General features: G+C 40.3%; 1 protein-coding gene across 4 annotated transcripts in view; it reads left to right on the top strand.

Moving 5' to 3' along the window:
- taok3a (TAO kinase 3a) overlaps window positions 1-17,300 on the top strand; it is a 108,708-nt gene that overhangs the window by 44,085 nt on the left and 47,323 nt on the right. For all 4 annotated transcript variants that reach the window (XM_072587298.1, XM_072587296.1, XM_072587300.1 and 1 more), the window contains one exon: window positions 14,091-14,187. In XM_072587298.1, the coding sequence (XP_072443399.1) occupies window positions 14,091-14,187 (97 nt within the window). The remainder of the gene's footprint in view (window positions 1-14,090; window positions 14,188-17,300) is intronic.

The raw sequence follows: 17,300 nt of genomic DNA on the forward strand, positions 1-17,300 counted from the left end.
CCCCTAGTGGTCCCAGACAAATAGGACAAAGGCAGATACATTTCAGGAAAGTGTAAAAGTAATTGGGTAGTGATAGGGAGTTTCAACTTCCCAACATTAACTGGGTAGTCATTGTGTGAAAGGGTTAGAGGAAGCAAAATTCTTTAAATGCATCCAGATAGGGCCTCTTACATACTGGCTTAAAATGCTATGTGGCAGGAATTTGTCAAGTACTTAGTTTAAGTACTTGAACCACTTGCCTGGCTTCTTTAATTAAAGTACTAGTCGGGGAGCATTTTGCAGACAATGATCTGTTAGATTGAAATTGTTATGGGAAAGGACAAGGATGAACCTGAAATCCAAGTTTGCAACTAGGGAAAAGGCTGATTTTTTTTAAAAATGAGATCAGGTATGATTTGAACAGAGTGGATGAGGAGCCTTGATACTTGAAAATACATGAGTCACAGATTTTTAGGATGCGTTCAAGAAAGAAATATGGAGAGTATAAGGCTAACATGGTCCCATCCTTTAATTATATTGGGACATCAAATTCTGTGAATGCTGTATATAGAGGGATATTAAATGTTGGATTAAGAAAAAAAGTGGTTTACGGCAGACACTGACATTTCAAAACAGAAGCCCTAGAGGAGTATAGAATGTGCAAGCGGGAACTTAAATATTAGGAGAGTTCAAAGGGGATATGAAAGGATACTGGCAGGTCAAGGGGTAGGGTGCTGATCTTGGATTAGAAACAGTGATGTCACAGGAGAAGTGGTAAGTAACTGCTAATTTGAATACCTAGTCTAAATAGCTTTCAGATTAAAGGTAAATTTGAGTAATACTTTATAGATCAAAAACTAAAGGTCAGTAGGAAATTTAAAACTTAAGACAAATCAAAAACATATTAAATAAGTTAGAAATGCAAACCAGGCCATGTGTGTACTTTGCTTCATAACGACAATGCCTGTAGCAAGTCAGTGTCGTATGGCATAGAACTAGACCCTTTGATCCTCAAGGAACTCTGGCTCAGATCTAATGAGCTAGAGCACTGCAACACATCAGGGAGGGGGTGAATTACCTGGATACTGTGCTTCAGGAGGTAATCCTATTTGGAGGATAAGTACTTCAAATTTAGCCAGTGGTCAGGGATAGGAGAGTGAGACTACATGTGAGGTAGGTAAAGGGATACAGAATTTAACATTGGAGGGACAGTATCCAATGGATAGGAGATACTACTTTGTGTAGAGAAGACAAGGACCGTGATGAGAATGGTCCAACTGATGAATGCACCATGGTACAAGAAGCCATTCAAATGTGGGGACCAAAAAAAAGTAAGGTTAGGATAATCTATAATTAAAAAAGAGTACAGGTAATATCCTTTGCGCAGGACTCTTGATCCTGCTTACAATGTTGCCTGCTTAGGGTCAAGGTAAGCATAATTTCAAACAACTTGAAAGGATATTGGAGAGGGAGAAGGTTCAGTTATTGTGTTCTACATTAGGACTAACAACATAGGCAAGAGTACATAAAAGGGCTTTTTGGGGAATACAAAACAAAAAGGGAAAACATGTTAAAGAACAGGACTTCAACATTTATAATCCAGTTTATTTGTCAAGCTGCTTTCTAATTGGCATAGAGATAAGGAAGTTGAGGAAGTAAATGTGTGGCTAAAGGAGTGGTTTGGGAAAGGGGGTTTCTATTTGGTGGGTCCTGGCATCATTATTGGGACAGGAGGAAACTGCATTGTGGGGATGGGCTCCAGCTGAACTGATTTGGGGCCAGTGTCCTAATGGAAAAGCTACAATAGGGTGGTCATAAGGACTTAAAACTAGTAAATGGGGAGAAGGCTTGGGGCCAGTCAGTAGTCTCAGTCAAGTAACAGGGCAGAGTTTTTTTTAAAAAAAAAGGATTTCTGCAGGTGTAGCAGGCAATTCCAAAACTAAGAAGCGTATTGATTAAATGGGAAGTGTGAAAGAATCCAAAGGTGAATGAAACATGAGTGCAGAGGGACAAGCAACAGTGTATGGCCCAAAGTCTAGTTCTACATACAAATGTGCAGCCTGTAAGGAATAAAGTAAATAAGCTACAGGCACAAATTCAAATTGGAGTTTGATATAGTAGTTATTATTGAGACATATGCAGGATGGTCAGGATTGGGAACTAAATACACCAAATTATAAGTTACACAGGGTGGACTGGGAAATGGTAGAGTGGCCTCACTGATTAGGAACAGAACTACTTCAATGGTAAGGGAGGATATAATGGGTGAATGCATTCAGTGGAACCTGAATTTAGGTTGGGAGAGGCTGTCAACCACTTGTCAGAGATTGTCTGGAATAGTTTAACAGCAACAACATGTCTGAGATGCAACAAAGGGACAAGTGCATGAGATTTTGTGAGCTAGATTTAATGAACATTTATCAAAAAGTGGTTGCTTTCAAATGTTCCACTGAACTCAATGAATCAGCAATTAGAATTTGATTTAGGTAAGGCTGATTTTTTTTTTTAAACAGGGCAAGACAAAATCTGTCCACAGTGAATTGTGAAAAACTTGCTAGAGTAAACAACTGACTAGTAGGGGCTATTTAAAGAAACATCTTAATAAAAAATCAATTTATACCTGGGGGTGGAAGGGGTCGGTGGGAAGAAACTCGACTGAAGAAGCAGCCGTGGCCTAATAAACTGATGACGACAGCATAAAAAATTAAACAGAAGGCTTACAAAACTTACCAAGTAAGCACAGATCCTTCTGAATTGGCAAGATGCAAAGATCACCTCAGGGCCAAAAGCAGCATAAGAACTAATAGAAGGGGTTATGAAAGGAAACCAGCCAGAAACATCAAAATCCAGAAGAAATTTGACAGATAAAAGGGAAAGCAGGTGGTCAGGAATCATATTGAAGACTGACAGTATCCCCACTTTCAGTGACTGTGGGGAAATGGTAGCATGTTGAATAGTTACTTGTGTCTCAGTAAAGTAGAAAAGGAGGATAGCTTGCTGGAAGTCCCAAAGAAATTATTGGGTTGGGAGCAAGGATTAAAATTAACGAAAGTATAACCACCAAATAGGAAATTAATGGAAGTAGAGTGACAAATCTCTGGGACTTGATAGTTTATATGTGCAGGTTTTAAAGGAGCACATTTAGACACCCTGATTATCTTTTGTGCTCGCTAGATAGGAGTCATTTCTTTCAACTAGAAACTTGCACTTAACAGGAGTGAGAGAAGAAAGCCAGGAAATTAGCCTATCGTCTGTGCTGGAGAAATTGTTGGAGTCTGTAATCAATGATTGAGTAAATCAACATCTTAACTTTTGACTTAATCAGGAGAGTTGTCATGAATTCATGACAGATAATACCCGACAAAATTCACTTAATTTTTTTAAGAGGCATCTTCGGTAGTGGACAGGAAATGTCCATGGATGTTGTTAATATGAACATCCAGAAGGCATTTGAAGTCCCACATAGCCTCTTAACTAAGGTAGAAACCCACAAAGTTGAGGGCAAATTACTGACATGGCTGGGAAATTAAATGGCAAGTGAGAGAAAGTAAGGATAATGGACAGATAGCCAGATTGGCAGGATGTGACCCATGGTGTCCCATAGGTTCTGTCCTTGGGCTTCATTTTTAATAGTCTTTGTTAATGACTTGGGTAACGGCATAGAAAGTCATACATTCCAAATCTGCTGATGTGACAACACTGGTGTAAGTTAAAAACCAGAGTCTAGATTAGAGTGGCGCTGGAAAACCACAGCGGGTCAGGCAGCAGGCAAGGAGCTGGAAAATTGATGTTTCGGGCAAGAGCATTTCCAATGAAGGGCTTTTGCCCGAAACGTCGATTTTCCTGCTCCTCGGATGCTGCCTGACCCGTTGTGCTTTTCCAGCACCACTCTAATCTAGACTCTGATTTCCAGCATCTGCAGTCCTCACTTTTTTGCCTAATTTTAAAAATCTCATAACACTAGGTTATAGTCCAACAGGTTTATTCGAAAGCACGAGCTTTCAGAGCATTGCTGCTTCAAGTGGTTGTGATGTCTTATGAAGACACAATTTATGACAAAAGATTAGTGATGCAATGATCCATTAAACAAACCTAGATTAAGTCTTTCATCTTTTAGAATGGATTGCAGGTTTCAATTCTTTAATACGTAAATCCCAGAACTACTTTTAAGTCCCATTCTCAAGGTAATTTAAGGTTTTACAACAAAAGGTGACATCTCCGTTCAGGCAATGCATTAAAGGTGTGAGGTTAAAGTTTGTCTGTATACCAATCTTGGGTCAGACTGGTTTTATTTTCAAAGTGGAATTTACAAATATTCAAATTGACTGCTTGCAGGTTCTGCATTTTTTTTGAGCAAAATAGAATGTATCTGCAAATCTTCTGCAAATACAAATTTGTCCCATTTAATCTGTGTGCACGTGTGCAAGAGAGAGAGACAGTGTGAGAGAGAGTGCACTTGCGAGTGTGCAAGTATGAGAAGGCATAAGCTTGTGAGAGGGTGTATGTGTGGGCGTTGCATGTGTGTGCATATGAGAGAGGGTCTGCATGAGTGAATGTGTGCGCGCATGCGTGTGTCTGTAGTGCAGTGGGGTCATGTGTAAATTGACATGAACTCAAGTTTCCAGTTGAGGCCATCCTCCTGGGTATTGAACTTGGCTTGATAAAACTCTGCTCTTCCAGTACCACTAATCCAAAACACTGAACATGGCTATCAGCCTCTGCTTGGCACTTTTGGATTGTTTCCTGTCTCTAAGTCTGCCTTGGATGGTCACCCAAAGGTCTGAGGCCAAATGTCCCTGACTGTTGAAGTGTTCCTCGACTGGAAGGGAACACCCCTGCCTGGTGATTATCAATGCAGGCAGTCAATTCATATAATATTTGTAAATTCTACTTTGGGAATAGAACTAGTCTGACTCAAGATGGGAATGCAGACAGATGTTAACCTTACACCTTTAATGCATTGTCTGAGCTAAGATGTCACCTTTGGTTATAAAACCTTAAATTATGTTGAGAATGTGGCTTAACAGAAGTTCTGGGATTTACATACTAATGAACCAAAACCTGCAACCTAATCTAAAAGGTAAAAGGTGAAAGATTTAACAATCCAGGTTTGTTTAATGTATCATTGCATCACTAATCTTTTGCTATGAATTGTCCTGCTTCACAACCACCTGATGAAGAAGCAGTGCTTCGAAAGCTAGTGTTTCCAAATAATCCTATTGGACTATAACTTGGTGTTGTGATTTTTAACTTTGTACACCACAGTCCAACACCAGTGTCTCCAAATCAATGCTGGTGGAGACAGTATAAAATTGCAAACTGATACTGATAGACTAAGTAGATAAAACTGTGGCAGATGGAGTTCAATGTGTGTGATTATACATTTTGGATGGATGAAGGATAGACCAGGGCATTTTCTAGACAGTATGAAATTTAAGATATAGTGGATACTCAAGGGACTTTGGGTTCAGGCCATTAATCTTTAAAATAGCACGAGGTGCAGAAAATCAATAAAGCGAATAGAAAGTTGGCCTTTACACCAAAAAGACTGAAGTACAAGGATGTAGAGGTTATGCTGCAGTTATACAAAACCCTGGTTAGACTAAGAGCAAATTTAGGCACTGCACCTTAGGAAAGCTATGTTGATCTTGGAGGAGGTGCAACATACGCTTGCAAGAATAATTAATTTAACCCCTGAAGTCAAGATATGAGTAGAGATAATACAAACAAGTCCTGTTTTCTCAAGAATTTTGAAGGTTAAGTGGGGTCATCCAAGTCTTGAAGATGTTAACTGGAAAACAGTGGATAAAGGAACTATCTCCACTGGTTGGGGATTCTGGAACAGGGCCAGACCATTCGGGAGAAATGTCAGGAAATAGTTACATACAATGAAACACTTCCACGAGTGGTAGTGACTATTGGATCAATTACTTTAAAGAGCAATTTGATATTTTTAAAATGAAAGTTATTAAGGAATATGGGCCCAGTAAAGTATGTGGAGTTATACCACAGATGAGCTATGATGTTGTTGGTGAAACAGGCTCAGTGTTGAATGGTCTACTTCTGTTCCTGTGTTCCTATAAAACAGTGAAGGTCCATCAAGAGCCACAGTGATATTTGTGCGTAGAGCTATAGCAGATGCAGGTAGGGTTCTAAAGAAATACTTTTGATTTGGTGCTCACCACTGAGGGGGACAATATTAAGGCATACAGATATACAGCACAGAAATCGACCCTTCAGTCTAACCTGTCAATGCCAACCATTGAGTCATAGAGATGTACAGCATGGAAACCAGATATCCTAAATTAACCTAGTCCCACTTGTCAGCACTCGTCCCATATCCCTGTAAAATTCTTCCTATTCATTACCCATCCAGATGCTTTTTAACTGTAATTGTACCAGCCTCCACCATTTCCTCTAGCAGCTCATTCCATACATGCACCACCTTCTGTGTGAAAAAGCTCCCCCTTAGGACCCTTTTAAATTTTTTTCCTCTTACCATAAACCAATGCCTTCTCGTTCTAACTTGCCCACCGCAGGGAACAGATCTGGTTATTTACCCTATCCCTCAAGATTTTATAAACCTATATAAGGTCACCCCTCAGCCCCCACTCCAGGGAAAACAGCCCCAGCCTATTCAGTGTCTCCCTATAACTCAAACCCTCCAATTCTGGCAACATCCTAAAATCTTTTCTGAGCCCTTTCAAGTTGCACGCACCCTTCCTGTAGCAGGAGAGACCAAGATATTCCAACAGTGGCCTAACCAATGTCCTGTCCAGCCACAACATGACCTCCCAACTCCTATACTCCATGCACTGACCAATTATGGAAGGCATACTAAATGCCATCTTCACTATCATATCTACTTTCAAGGAAGTATGAACCTGCAGTTCAAGGTCCTTGTTCAGCAACACTCCCTAGGACCTTACCATCAAGTGTACAAGTCCTGCTCTGATTTGCCTTTCCAAAATGTAGTACCTCAAATTTGTCTAAAATTAAAGTCCATCTGCCACTCCTCAGCCCATTGGCCCAACTGATCAAAATCCCTTGAGGTAACCTTTGTTATCTACTACATCTCTAATTTTGGTGTCATCTGCAAATTTATTAACTATACCTCCTCTGGTCCTATCCAAATGACTTACATAAATGAAGACAAGCAATGGCCCAGCACTGATCCTTGTGGCACACCATCGTTCACAGGCTTCCAGTTTGAAAAACAACCCTTCCCCAACATACAGAACTGGCTTGAAGGTAGAAGAAGTGTCGAAATGGCTAGGTCATCCTATATTCCACATGTTCTATCGGTGCTAACCAGTCGACTGTGAGGAACCTTGTTGAACGACTGAATCAAGTACATGTAGATAATGTCCACCACTCTGCCCTCATTGTTCCTTTCGTTACTACTTCAAAAAACCAGTTAGGTTAGTGAGACATGATTTTTCATGCACGAAGCCATCTTGACTATCCCAAATCAGTCCTTGCCTTTCCAAATACATGTATATCCTGTCCTTCAGGATTCCCTCCAACAACTTGCCCACCACTAATGTCAATCTCACCAGTCTATAGTTCCCTGGCTTTTCCTTACCATCTTTCTTAAATAGTGTCACCATGTTAGCCAACCTTGAATCTTCTGGCACATCAACTGTAACTGCAGTGATCCAAATATCTACGCAAGGGGTGCCAGCGATCACTTCTGTCGCTTGACAGAGTTCTAGGGTACACCTGATCCTGGGGATTTAACCATGTTTGTTGTGGTTCTGTTTGCCGAGCTGGGCACTTGTCTTGCAAACGTTTCGCCCCCTGTCTAGGTGACATCCTCGGTGCTTGGGAGCCTCCTGTGAAGCGCTTCTGTGCTGTTTCCTCCGGCATTTATAGTGGCCCGTCTCTGCCGCTTCTGGTTGTCAGTTCGAGCTGTCCGCTGTAGTGGCCGGTATATTGGGTCCAGGTCGATGTATTTGTTAGTCTGTGGATGAGTGCCATTGTTCTCTATTTCTGTGTTTTTAATTATTACCAAGGTGTCATCCACGTATCTGACCCAGAGTTTGGGTTGAATTTGTGGTAAGACTGTTTGTTCTAACCTTTGCATTACTGCTTCTGCTATGAGTCCAGAGATCGGTGAGCCCATGGTTTTCCGTTGATTTGTTCGTATATTTGGTTGTTGAATATGAAGTGTGTTGTGAGGCACGAGTCTAGTAGTTTAAGTATGCCGTCTTTGTTGATAGGTTCAACGTCCTGTTGTCTGTTCTGTATGTCCAGCAGGTTGGCTATTGTTTCTTTGGCTAGGGGTCTTTGTCGATAGAGGTGAACAGTGCCGTTACATCGAATGAGACCATAGCTCCTTCCTTGTCTATGTGTATATTTCTGATGATGTCCAAGAATTCCTGTGTCGATTGTATAGATTGTCTGGATCCGCTGATCAGGTGTTTCAGTTTCTGCTGTAGTTCTTTAGCCAGTTTGTGTGATGGTGTCCCTGGTAGTGATACTATGGGTCTGAGTGGGATGTCTGGTTTGTGTACTTTGGGTAGTCCATAGAATCTGGGGGTGTTGTTGCTTTCAGGTTTCGTTCTTTGTAGGTCAGACCTGGTTATCTGTCCGTTTTTTTTTGTAGATTCCTCAGTGTGGTGTTTATCCTATTGGTGAGCTGTGGGGTGGGGTCAAACTCCCTCTTTTGGTAGGTGTTGGTATCTGCAAGTAGTTGTTGTGATTTTTGGATGTACTTTGCTTTGTCCAGGATTTATCCATCTTTATGCGTTTTAAGACACCCAGCACCATCACCTATAAAATGGGCATTTTTCAAGATGTCACCGTCCATTTCCCCATGTTATGTATCTTCCATGTCTTTCTCCACAGTAAGCAATGCTGCAAAATGCTTACTTAGTATCTCCCTCATCTCCTGTGGTTCCTCACATAGGCCACCTTGCTGATCTTTGAGGGACCCTATTCTCTCCCTAGTTACCCTTTTGTCCTTAACCCTATTTGCCAAAGCTATCCGGTGTCCCCTTTTTGTCCTCCTGATTTCCTCCTTCAGTATACTCCTATTGTTCTTATACTCTTCTAAGAATTCATTCGATCTCTGTTGTCTATAGCTGACATCTTTTTTTTTGACTGACACCTCCATTTCTCTAGTCATCTAGTCATCTAGTCATTCTCTACATGTACCAGCATTGGCTTTCACCCGAACAGGAACATGCTGTTTCTGGACTCTCGTTATCTCATTTTTGAAGGCTTCCCATTTTCCAGCCTTTCTTTTTACCTGCAAACATCTGCCTCCAATTAGCTTTTGAAAGTTCTTGCCTCATGCCACCAAAATTGGCCTTCCTCCAATTTTGAAGTTTAACTTTTCGATCCGGTCTATCTTTTTCTATTGCTATTTTAAAACGAGTAGAATTATGGTTACTTGCCCCAAAGTGCTCCCTCACTGACACCTTGCCCCGCCTTATTTCCCACAAGTAGTCAAGTTTTGCACTTTGTCTAGTATGTACTGAATCAGAAAATTTTCCCGTACATACACCTCTCCATCTAAACCCATAACACTATGGGAATCGCAATGTTTGGCAAGTTAAAATCCCTTACCATAACCACACTATTCTCCTTAGAGTTTTTTGTTTTTCAATTTCCTGCTGACTATTGCAAGTTGTCGAAAGTACAATCCCAATGTTGGTGATCGTCCCTTATTTCTCAGTTCTATCCAAATAACTTCACTGGATGTATTCCCAGGCATATCCTCTCCAAGTACAGCTGTAATGTTAAACCTTAGTAAAAACACCATCCCTGCCCTGTATTGTTCCTATAGCAGTTGTATCTTGGAACATTAATCTGCCAGTCCTGTCCATCCCTGAGCCACATCTATAATTACTATGATATCCCAGTCCCACGCTCCTAATCAAGCATTCCCTGTTAGATCTCTTGCATTAAAGTAAAATGCAGTTTAATTTATCAGTCCTACCTTGTTCCCTGCTTTGTTTCTGCTTGCCCTAACTGTTTGTTTGACTTGCTCCTTTTCCCAACTGTATCAGTGTCAATGATTTGTCCTCACTATTTCCTTGGTTCCATGCCCCCCTCTCTCTTCTCCAACCCAACCCAACCCCCCCCATCCCACCTGACTAGTTTTAAATCTCCATGAGCAGCTCTCGCAAATCTCCCTGCCAGTGTATTAGTCCCCTTCCAATTCAAGTGTAATCCATCCTTCCTATTCAGGTCAATTCTACACCAAAAGAGATTCCAATGATCCAAAAATATAACCCCTCTCTCCTCCACAATCATCAGCTCCATCTCCTCCTATTCCCACCCTCACTAGCTCATAACTGCAGGAGTAATCCAGATTTCACTACCCTCTAAGACCTCCTTTTTAAATTCCTGCTGAACTACTTATATTCTCCCTTCAGAATCTCGTCCTTTTCCCTTGCTATGACATCAGTTTCAACGTGCATGAACTCCTGCTGGTCCCTCTTCTTGAGAATCTTTTGCACACTGAGATATCCTTGATCCTGGGCATCAGGGAGGCAACACACCATTCTGATTCTTCGCTGTTGGCCACACAAATGTCTGTCTGTGCCTCTGACTAGAGTGTCCCCTATCACAATCTATCACTTGGACCCTGATATACTCCTTGTTACATTAGAGTCAATCTCAGTACCAGAAACTTGGCTTTCCATGCTACCTTCCCCGAAGAGTCCATCACCCCCTGCGTTTCTCAAACCAGCATACTTGTTTCAGTTGGGGATAACCACAAGCGACTTGAGCGCTACTTGCCTTTCTCTCTTACTTTTCCTGGCGGCAAAACATTTACCTGACTGTATCTGAAGTTGTTCTCCCTTTCTACAGCTGCCATCCATCATGCCCCCAAACTCCTGTACATTCTTCATTGCCTGTAGCTGCCACTCCAACCAATCCACTGATAGGATTTGCAACTAACAACATAATCATCAGTAACATGGAAACCCTCCCTAATCTCCCACATCTGACTGGAAGGGCACATCACCCTACTAAAGGCCATCTTTGCATCTTAATATTCTACAAACCCAGAAAATAACATTGCCTTATTGCTCTAAGGCTACTGCAGGCTAACTTTGTAACTGTTACATTTTCAAAATTTAATCCAGACAGTTCTGAATAAACCAGTCAAAAAAGAGCCCACTCTCACTATTGTAGATTTACAAAGAAAAAGAGACCGGTTACACTTAACTATGCACTTAGCTGTTCCCATGCTGTGAGCTCTCCCACACCGAATCCTCCAAGGTTAACTGTGTATTCCACTGTTAATTTCTCTTGTAAGAGCTCCGATGTCCAGAGCTACTTGGACGCAAACAGCGAAGACAGTAGCTGTGTACACTTTCTATTTCAGATGGCAGTTTAGGATTTTTTCTTGTTTGTTACACTGGCCACGTAGTCTCTGCTTTTGTCTCTCTTCCTCCTTTTATTAAAAGTGTCCATTGTCTTGATCTTTGATAGAAATCAGGGAGAAGAACTGTGATACAATTCTAGAAATTAGCACAGACAGAAAGGAAGTTCTGAATGGTCCAGCAGGCTTAAAAGTTGATAAATCTCCAGGATGGATGTAACATACCTTGGTTGTTCCATGAGGTAAGGGAGGAAACAGCAGCGGCATTTGAAAACTTTTGTATTTGTCTCCAGCCATAGATTAGGTGCCAGAGGACTGGAGGACAACAACGTGGTACCATTAATCAAGGGAGCAAGGGATAAACCAGGAAACTACCAGAGCCAGGTAAAGCTCTGTTGAGAAAGCAATTGGAAGTAATTCTGATGGACAGAAAGTATTCTGTATTTGACAAGGCAGGGATTAATGAAGCACAGTCAGTATGGCTGTTAAGGGGAGATGGTGTCTGAACATCTTGATTACATTTTTCAGAGGTGACCAGATAGGTACATGAGGTCAGTGCTTTTAATGCAGTCTATTTGGACTTCAGCAAAGCTTTTGATAAGGTCCAGCATGGGAGACTAGCAGCCAAGTCAAGAGTCCATGGAATCCAATGAAATTTGACAAATTGAATCTACAATTAGTTTTGGGAGGAGGACAGGAGACAGTGTTAGGGTCCTTGCTCTTTGTGATTTATATGAATGATTGATTGATTTAGATTTGAAGGTAGGAGGGCTGTTCAGTAAGTACACATGATACAAAAATTGGGGATGGTAAAAAGTTGAGGAGAATAGCCTTCGATTACAGAAGCATATGGCCAGGCTGGCCAGATGAGCTGTTCAGTGGCGGTTAGAATTCCATCTGGCCAAGTGAGGCGATACACTTGGCTGGAACAAATAAGGCAAAATAATACATGAACAAATACATGATGGGCTCTGGGAAGCACTGAGGATCAGAGGAACCTTGCTAACACATGCACTGGTCCCTTAACACTTTGGTTCAGGTGGATAGTGTTTGAAAAGACATGGTGTACTTGCCCTTATTAGCAGAAGCACAGAGTTTTAAGAACAGGGAAGTTAAACTGAAACAGTAAAATGTTAGGCCACTGCTAGAGTATTGTGTGCAGTTTGGGAATCTACATTATAGGAGGGGTGTGATAGTGCTGGAGAGGGTGTAGAGGAGGTTTACCAAGTTGTTACTTGAGATGGTGTATTTTCTATTGCGAGAGAGGGCAAATTAGAGTTGTTTTTCTTTAGAGCAGAGGAGATTGTGAGAACATGTTTGACATATATAAAATATGTTAAATAGAATAGGCAGGAGGAACTTTTCCCCTCACCTGGGGCAGGAGGGTTTCAAGGCGATAGGGAAAAAGCTTCAGAAGATTCTGGGTATCTGGAACTCCCTACCTTGAAGGGCGCTGGAAGGAGAAACTCTTACAACATTTTAAATATTTGGATGTTCAAGGTTATGCACCAAATGCTGCAAAATGGGTTTGGAATTATTAGATTTCTTTCTTTTTAACTAGTGCAGACTCAATGGACTAGAGGACCCTTTTGTGTTGTAGATCTATGACTATATAGACAGGTCATAGTCTAAGAATAAGGGGTAAGCTGTTCATGACTGAGATGAGGAAGATATTCTTCGCTCCATTCTGAACCTGTCGGATTCTCTCCTACATGAAGCTGTTGGGGTCAGCTCATTAGATATATTCAAGAGGGAGCTGGATGTTGCCCTTATGACTAAAGGGATCAAGGGGTATGGGGAGAGGGCAGGAGTGGGATACTAAGATTGCATGATGAGCCAGGATCATATTGAATGATTGTGCAAGCTTGAAGAGCTGAATGGGGTACTCCTGCATGTAATTTTGTATCTCTGCATGAGTGGAAACACACACTGCTGCAGAAGATTATAAATGTTTGATAGAGAGAGATGCTTGCTTGGGATATAAAGAAATGACAGGAAATTCAAATTTCCTTCATTGCATTTGCGGCTATCAAATCATTACATCAATCCAAATAAATTGCCTTCTCTTGTTTCTGTACAATGCTTCCTTCAGCCTTCTGTATTAACATTTTAATGTCTCATTCCTTTTGGAGTTCCTTGGCAGCAACCAGATGGAGGGTGGCACAAAGCTTATCTGCATATGAAGTTTTCAAAGACCACATAACTAATACTAATTCCTGTATTGTTTACTGTTTGCAAACTTCTGTCTCACCAATTTATGAATGACTGCCTCTTATAATATGGCTAAGATAGACCTGTGGTACTGAAGCTATTTTGCTACATGCTGTAGCATATTGGTGCAAACATTAAGATGTACAAAATTAAGTTCCATGCCACTGTATATCTGGTTAAAATTTTTACTCACTTTGTTTGAAATATTTTCCATTTCTCAGTATTTGCTTTAAAACTTCACCAGAAAGCAAAGACTAACTTATTCACAATCCAGTCTAATTTAAATGTTATTAAATAATGCTGCAGGTATATATTTGTGATCCCTTTTCTTTTTGCTTTAAGTAAAATTCATCAAAGAATTATAAATATTTTGTTTAATTTCTACTGTTATTGCATTTTTGTTTAGTGTCAATGTTTCAATATTATAAATGATTTAAATATACACAAGTGTTCATGTTTGGAATTTCAAGGCTGGCTTTCTTTCCAGGCTTTTGAATTATGCAGATTTAATGGAATTGCCCAGAAAATGTTCTTTTCCAAAATTTATTTCCTCCAATAGTTCACAAGAAACCACTTCAGGAAGTGGAGATTGCTGCCATTACCCATGGTGCCTTGCAGGGGCTGGTCTACCTGCATTCTCGTAATTTGATACACAGGTGAGCTTATACAACAGTAAGATAAATGAATGTTGATTATATCTTTCAGAAAATTCTTGAATTCCCTGTCCATATCATGCAAGAGACATGTTAAACTGATAATTCATTTTTGACCTGTTTCCAAATGTAGTATATTAAAGGCATTAACTAGTGTATTAATGCTAATGTACTGTTTGGAATGTTTGAATTAAATGTACTCAGTTTCATCATTGAATCCCTTTGGCCCACACCAACCTTCCAAGTAACCTACCCAGACCCATTCTCCTACCCTATACTTACCCCTGACTAATGCACCAAGCCTACACATCCCTGAACACCATGGACAATTTAGCATGGCCAATCCACTTAATCTGCACATTAATCTGGCGCCGAGAGGCAGCAGTGCTATTTTTAGCGCTATACATTTGTTTATAGATTACACGATTGTGTAATCTATAATGTAGGTTTTTTTTCTCACATCTGTTTGCTTTGCTAATTTCTACTGAGATCCTTGAATCCTTCTTTATATGTTTATTTTGAATTAATCTACATTATCAGTAATTGGCCAGATTTTCCAAGGATTGGCAACCGTATGCAGACTGCCACCTTGCTCTTCATGTAAAGGAAGGACTCCACATGTCTGACAGATTTTAGTCAAAGCTCCTTCAGAAGTGCAAGTCATATTTTTGTTCTGACAGGTCCATCTTTGCACAGAACATGAATGCAAACCACGCCCCTTTCCACAGCAGATAGTTACTGCAGTGTGGTGCTGGAGGTCAGGCAGCATCCGACTAACAGGAGAATTGACGTTTGGGCATAAGCCCTTCAAGAATGAGGTTCCTGATGAAGGGCTTCTGCCTGAAATATTGATTCTCCAGTTAGTTGTTGCACTGTGGTTTAAAGGCGCCATATCACAGGCAGCCACTTTGATAGCTTCTTGAAAAGGTTAAGTGTACTAAGTAAGCATGATGTTGGACTGCTGTGATGTTAGGGTGGGCCAAAGATGTTGGGTTCTATTGACGGAAGGGACAGATGTGTGCCAGGTCAGTGGGGTTTTTGGTTTTAAATGGTCTGGAAGAAGTGTTGTTGACTCGGGAGAGGAAAGGATCAATTTAATGGTTACTTGAGTCAGAATATATATACTATATATGAAATCTTATGTACTAATACTTCCTGAGTAATCATTTACTTCACTGCTGTGGAACCCTCTGAATTATTTGATTGAAATGATGCTTTTGGAGGGCTCCATTGCCCAGAGTCTTCAATTACCTAGATAATTTCTTCAGAATCTGCAACACTGGAGATTCCATAGGCTCACCATAAGCAACTCTAGTTCGTGTTGCAGAAAGGACTGTTGAGCTTTTGGATAATCTGGGCCAGTATTTTCAGTGCACATTCTTGAATAAAGTGTTCTTGTTGAGAACAATGGGCACAAATGGTGGTTTTTTGCTTGTATGTTTGCATTCATCACAATTATTAGTTTTCTGTCTTGTAATGCAAGAACCTGTTTCTTGTCACATGACAAAACTGGAGAGAACATTCTTTGGAAGATTCACCCTTAATTGACAAACGTTAAAAGTGAAGTGTTTCACCTTTTAAAATATTTCATCAGTTTGCACAAAAATAAAATCGATTTCAGAAAATGTTATTGATACCACTGGCTATTGTAATTCTGTCCCGTATTTGCTTCGCGATTTTATTGTATTCCGATTTAGCTGTTTTAAGTCTGACTTGTTCATACAACAAGCATGTTGGTTATGCTTCCTAACATACTATTATTGAGATGTAAGAACTAGTTTGATTCCTGCAACTGTGCTGAATTACTTTATCTAATTTCGATCAGTGGTAGGGTTGCTACAATCAGTACTGTGCTGCAGAAATGGAGAAAACAGTGAGCCTGAAAAATATGCACATTGTTGGTAATTTGAGATTTGGTTTGAAGTTGTGCTGAAAAAGATAGCAGCTGCATCACACCTTGGATATAATGAATCTCTATTTGGGCACAATACCCAATTTATTAGTATTAGAACTGTAAACAGCCAGGAATTTTAATACTCTATCAAGTTTCAAAATCAAATTGTAGCAATCCAAGAAGGTAGCTCATCACACTTTTTGAGAATCATGAAGAATGGGCAATAAAATGCTGGCCCAGCCAACGACTCCCACATCCCACGAGTGAATAAAAAAGTTGTCTTATACATTTTTAAGTAATAAATATTTGGCTTGTGTTAATTTGATAAGTATCTGCATGTAATGTATTGGAGGGCTTTGTATTCTACTGGAGCAGCACAGAAGTCGTCGGCAGAGTCGCAGTTGAATCAGAAGTCCAAGAAAAGCCAAACGAAGAGAAATTGTGAATGTGAGATAAGGTGGTGTAGAGTGTACGTTGTCTTCATGTTCTTGCAGTATATTGTAACGAAGGGCATAAGTTAATCTGATCAGAATAATTGTCATATATGTTTGTTGTGTTGTGCAATAAAGGAGCTATTGATTGGAAACCCAACCAGCCTTTATTGCCTGACTATGGAAAGATTGAAGAACAATCATTAGAGGACACCCTTACTTCAGGATATATGGGTGCAGGGAAATATGCAGAGTAAATGAAAGGCAATATGTCAGCTTATCTGAATGAGAAATGCTCAAATGGTTAATTGGCTAAATGGATGACATTGAACCAAGGAAGCTATTGGTGACAAACCTGAATTTGTATCAGATTATTACTTCACACCAAGGCAAGTTATATTGAAGAAAACTTTCCAGGATGGATAAGTTGCTTCAAGAATCGAAGCAGAAGCTTAAAAATATTTCCATACTACAGGTGTAACTGCTGTCTGAGGTCATTCTTGAGATCCTGCTCAATATATATCACATTTTTCAGGTGACCTGAGAGAATGGTTAACTTTAAGAAAACCTGCAAACAATTTCAGGATGTACATTGTAATTGGGCAGATAGATTTGAAATAAAACAAACAAAGAATCCTGAGGAACGCAGCGTCCGTGGACAGAGCAACAGTTCACATTTTGAGTCTAGTATGACTCTTAAGAATTTAAGAGTTTGAGGAGTCGGAGTAGATTCTGTTAACCGTCTATTCTGTTTGTTTCTAATTGTCACCGTCTGCTGTATTTTGCTTTTT

This window comes from Chiloscyllium punctatum, chromosome 17 (genome assembly GCF_047496795.1).
Source record: "Chiloscyllium punctatum isolate Juve2018m chromosome 17, sChiPun1.3, whole genome shotgun sequence".
NCBI lineage: Eukaryota > Metazoa > Chordata > Chondrichthyes > Orectolobiformes > Hemiscylliidae > Chiloscyllium > Chiloscyllium punctatum.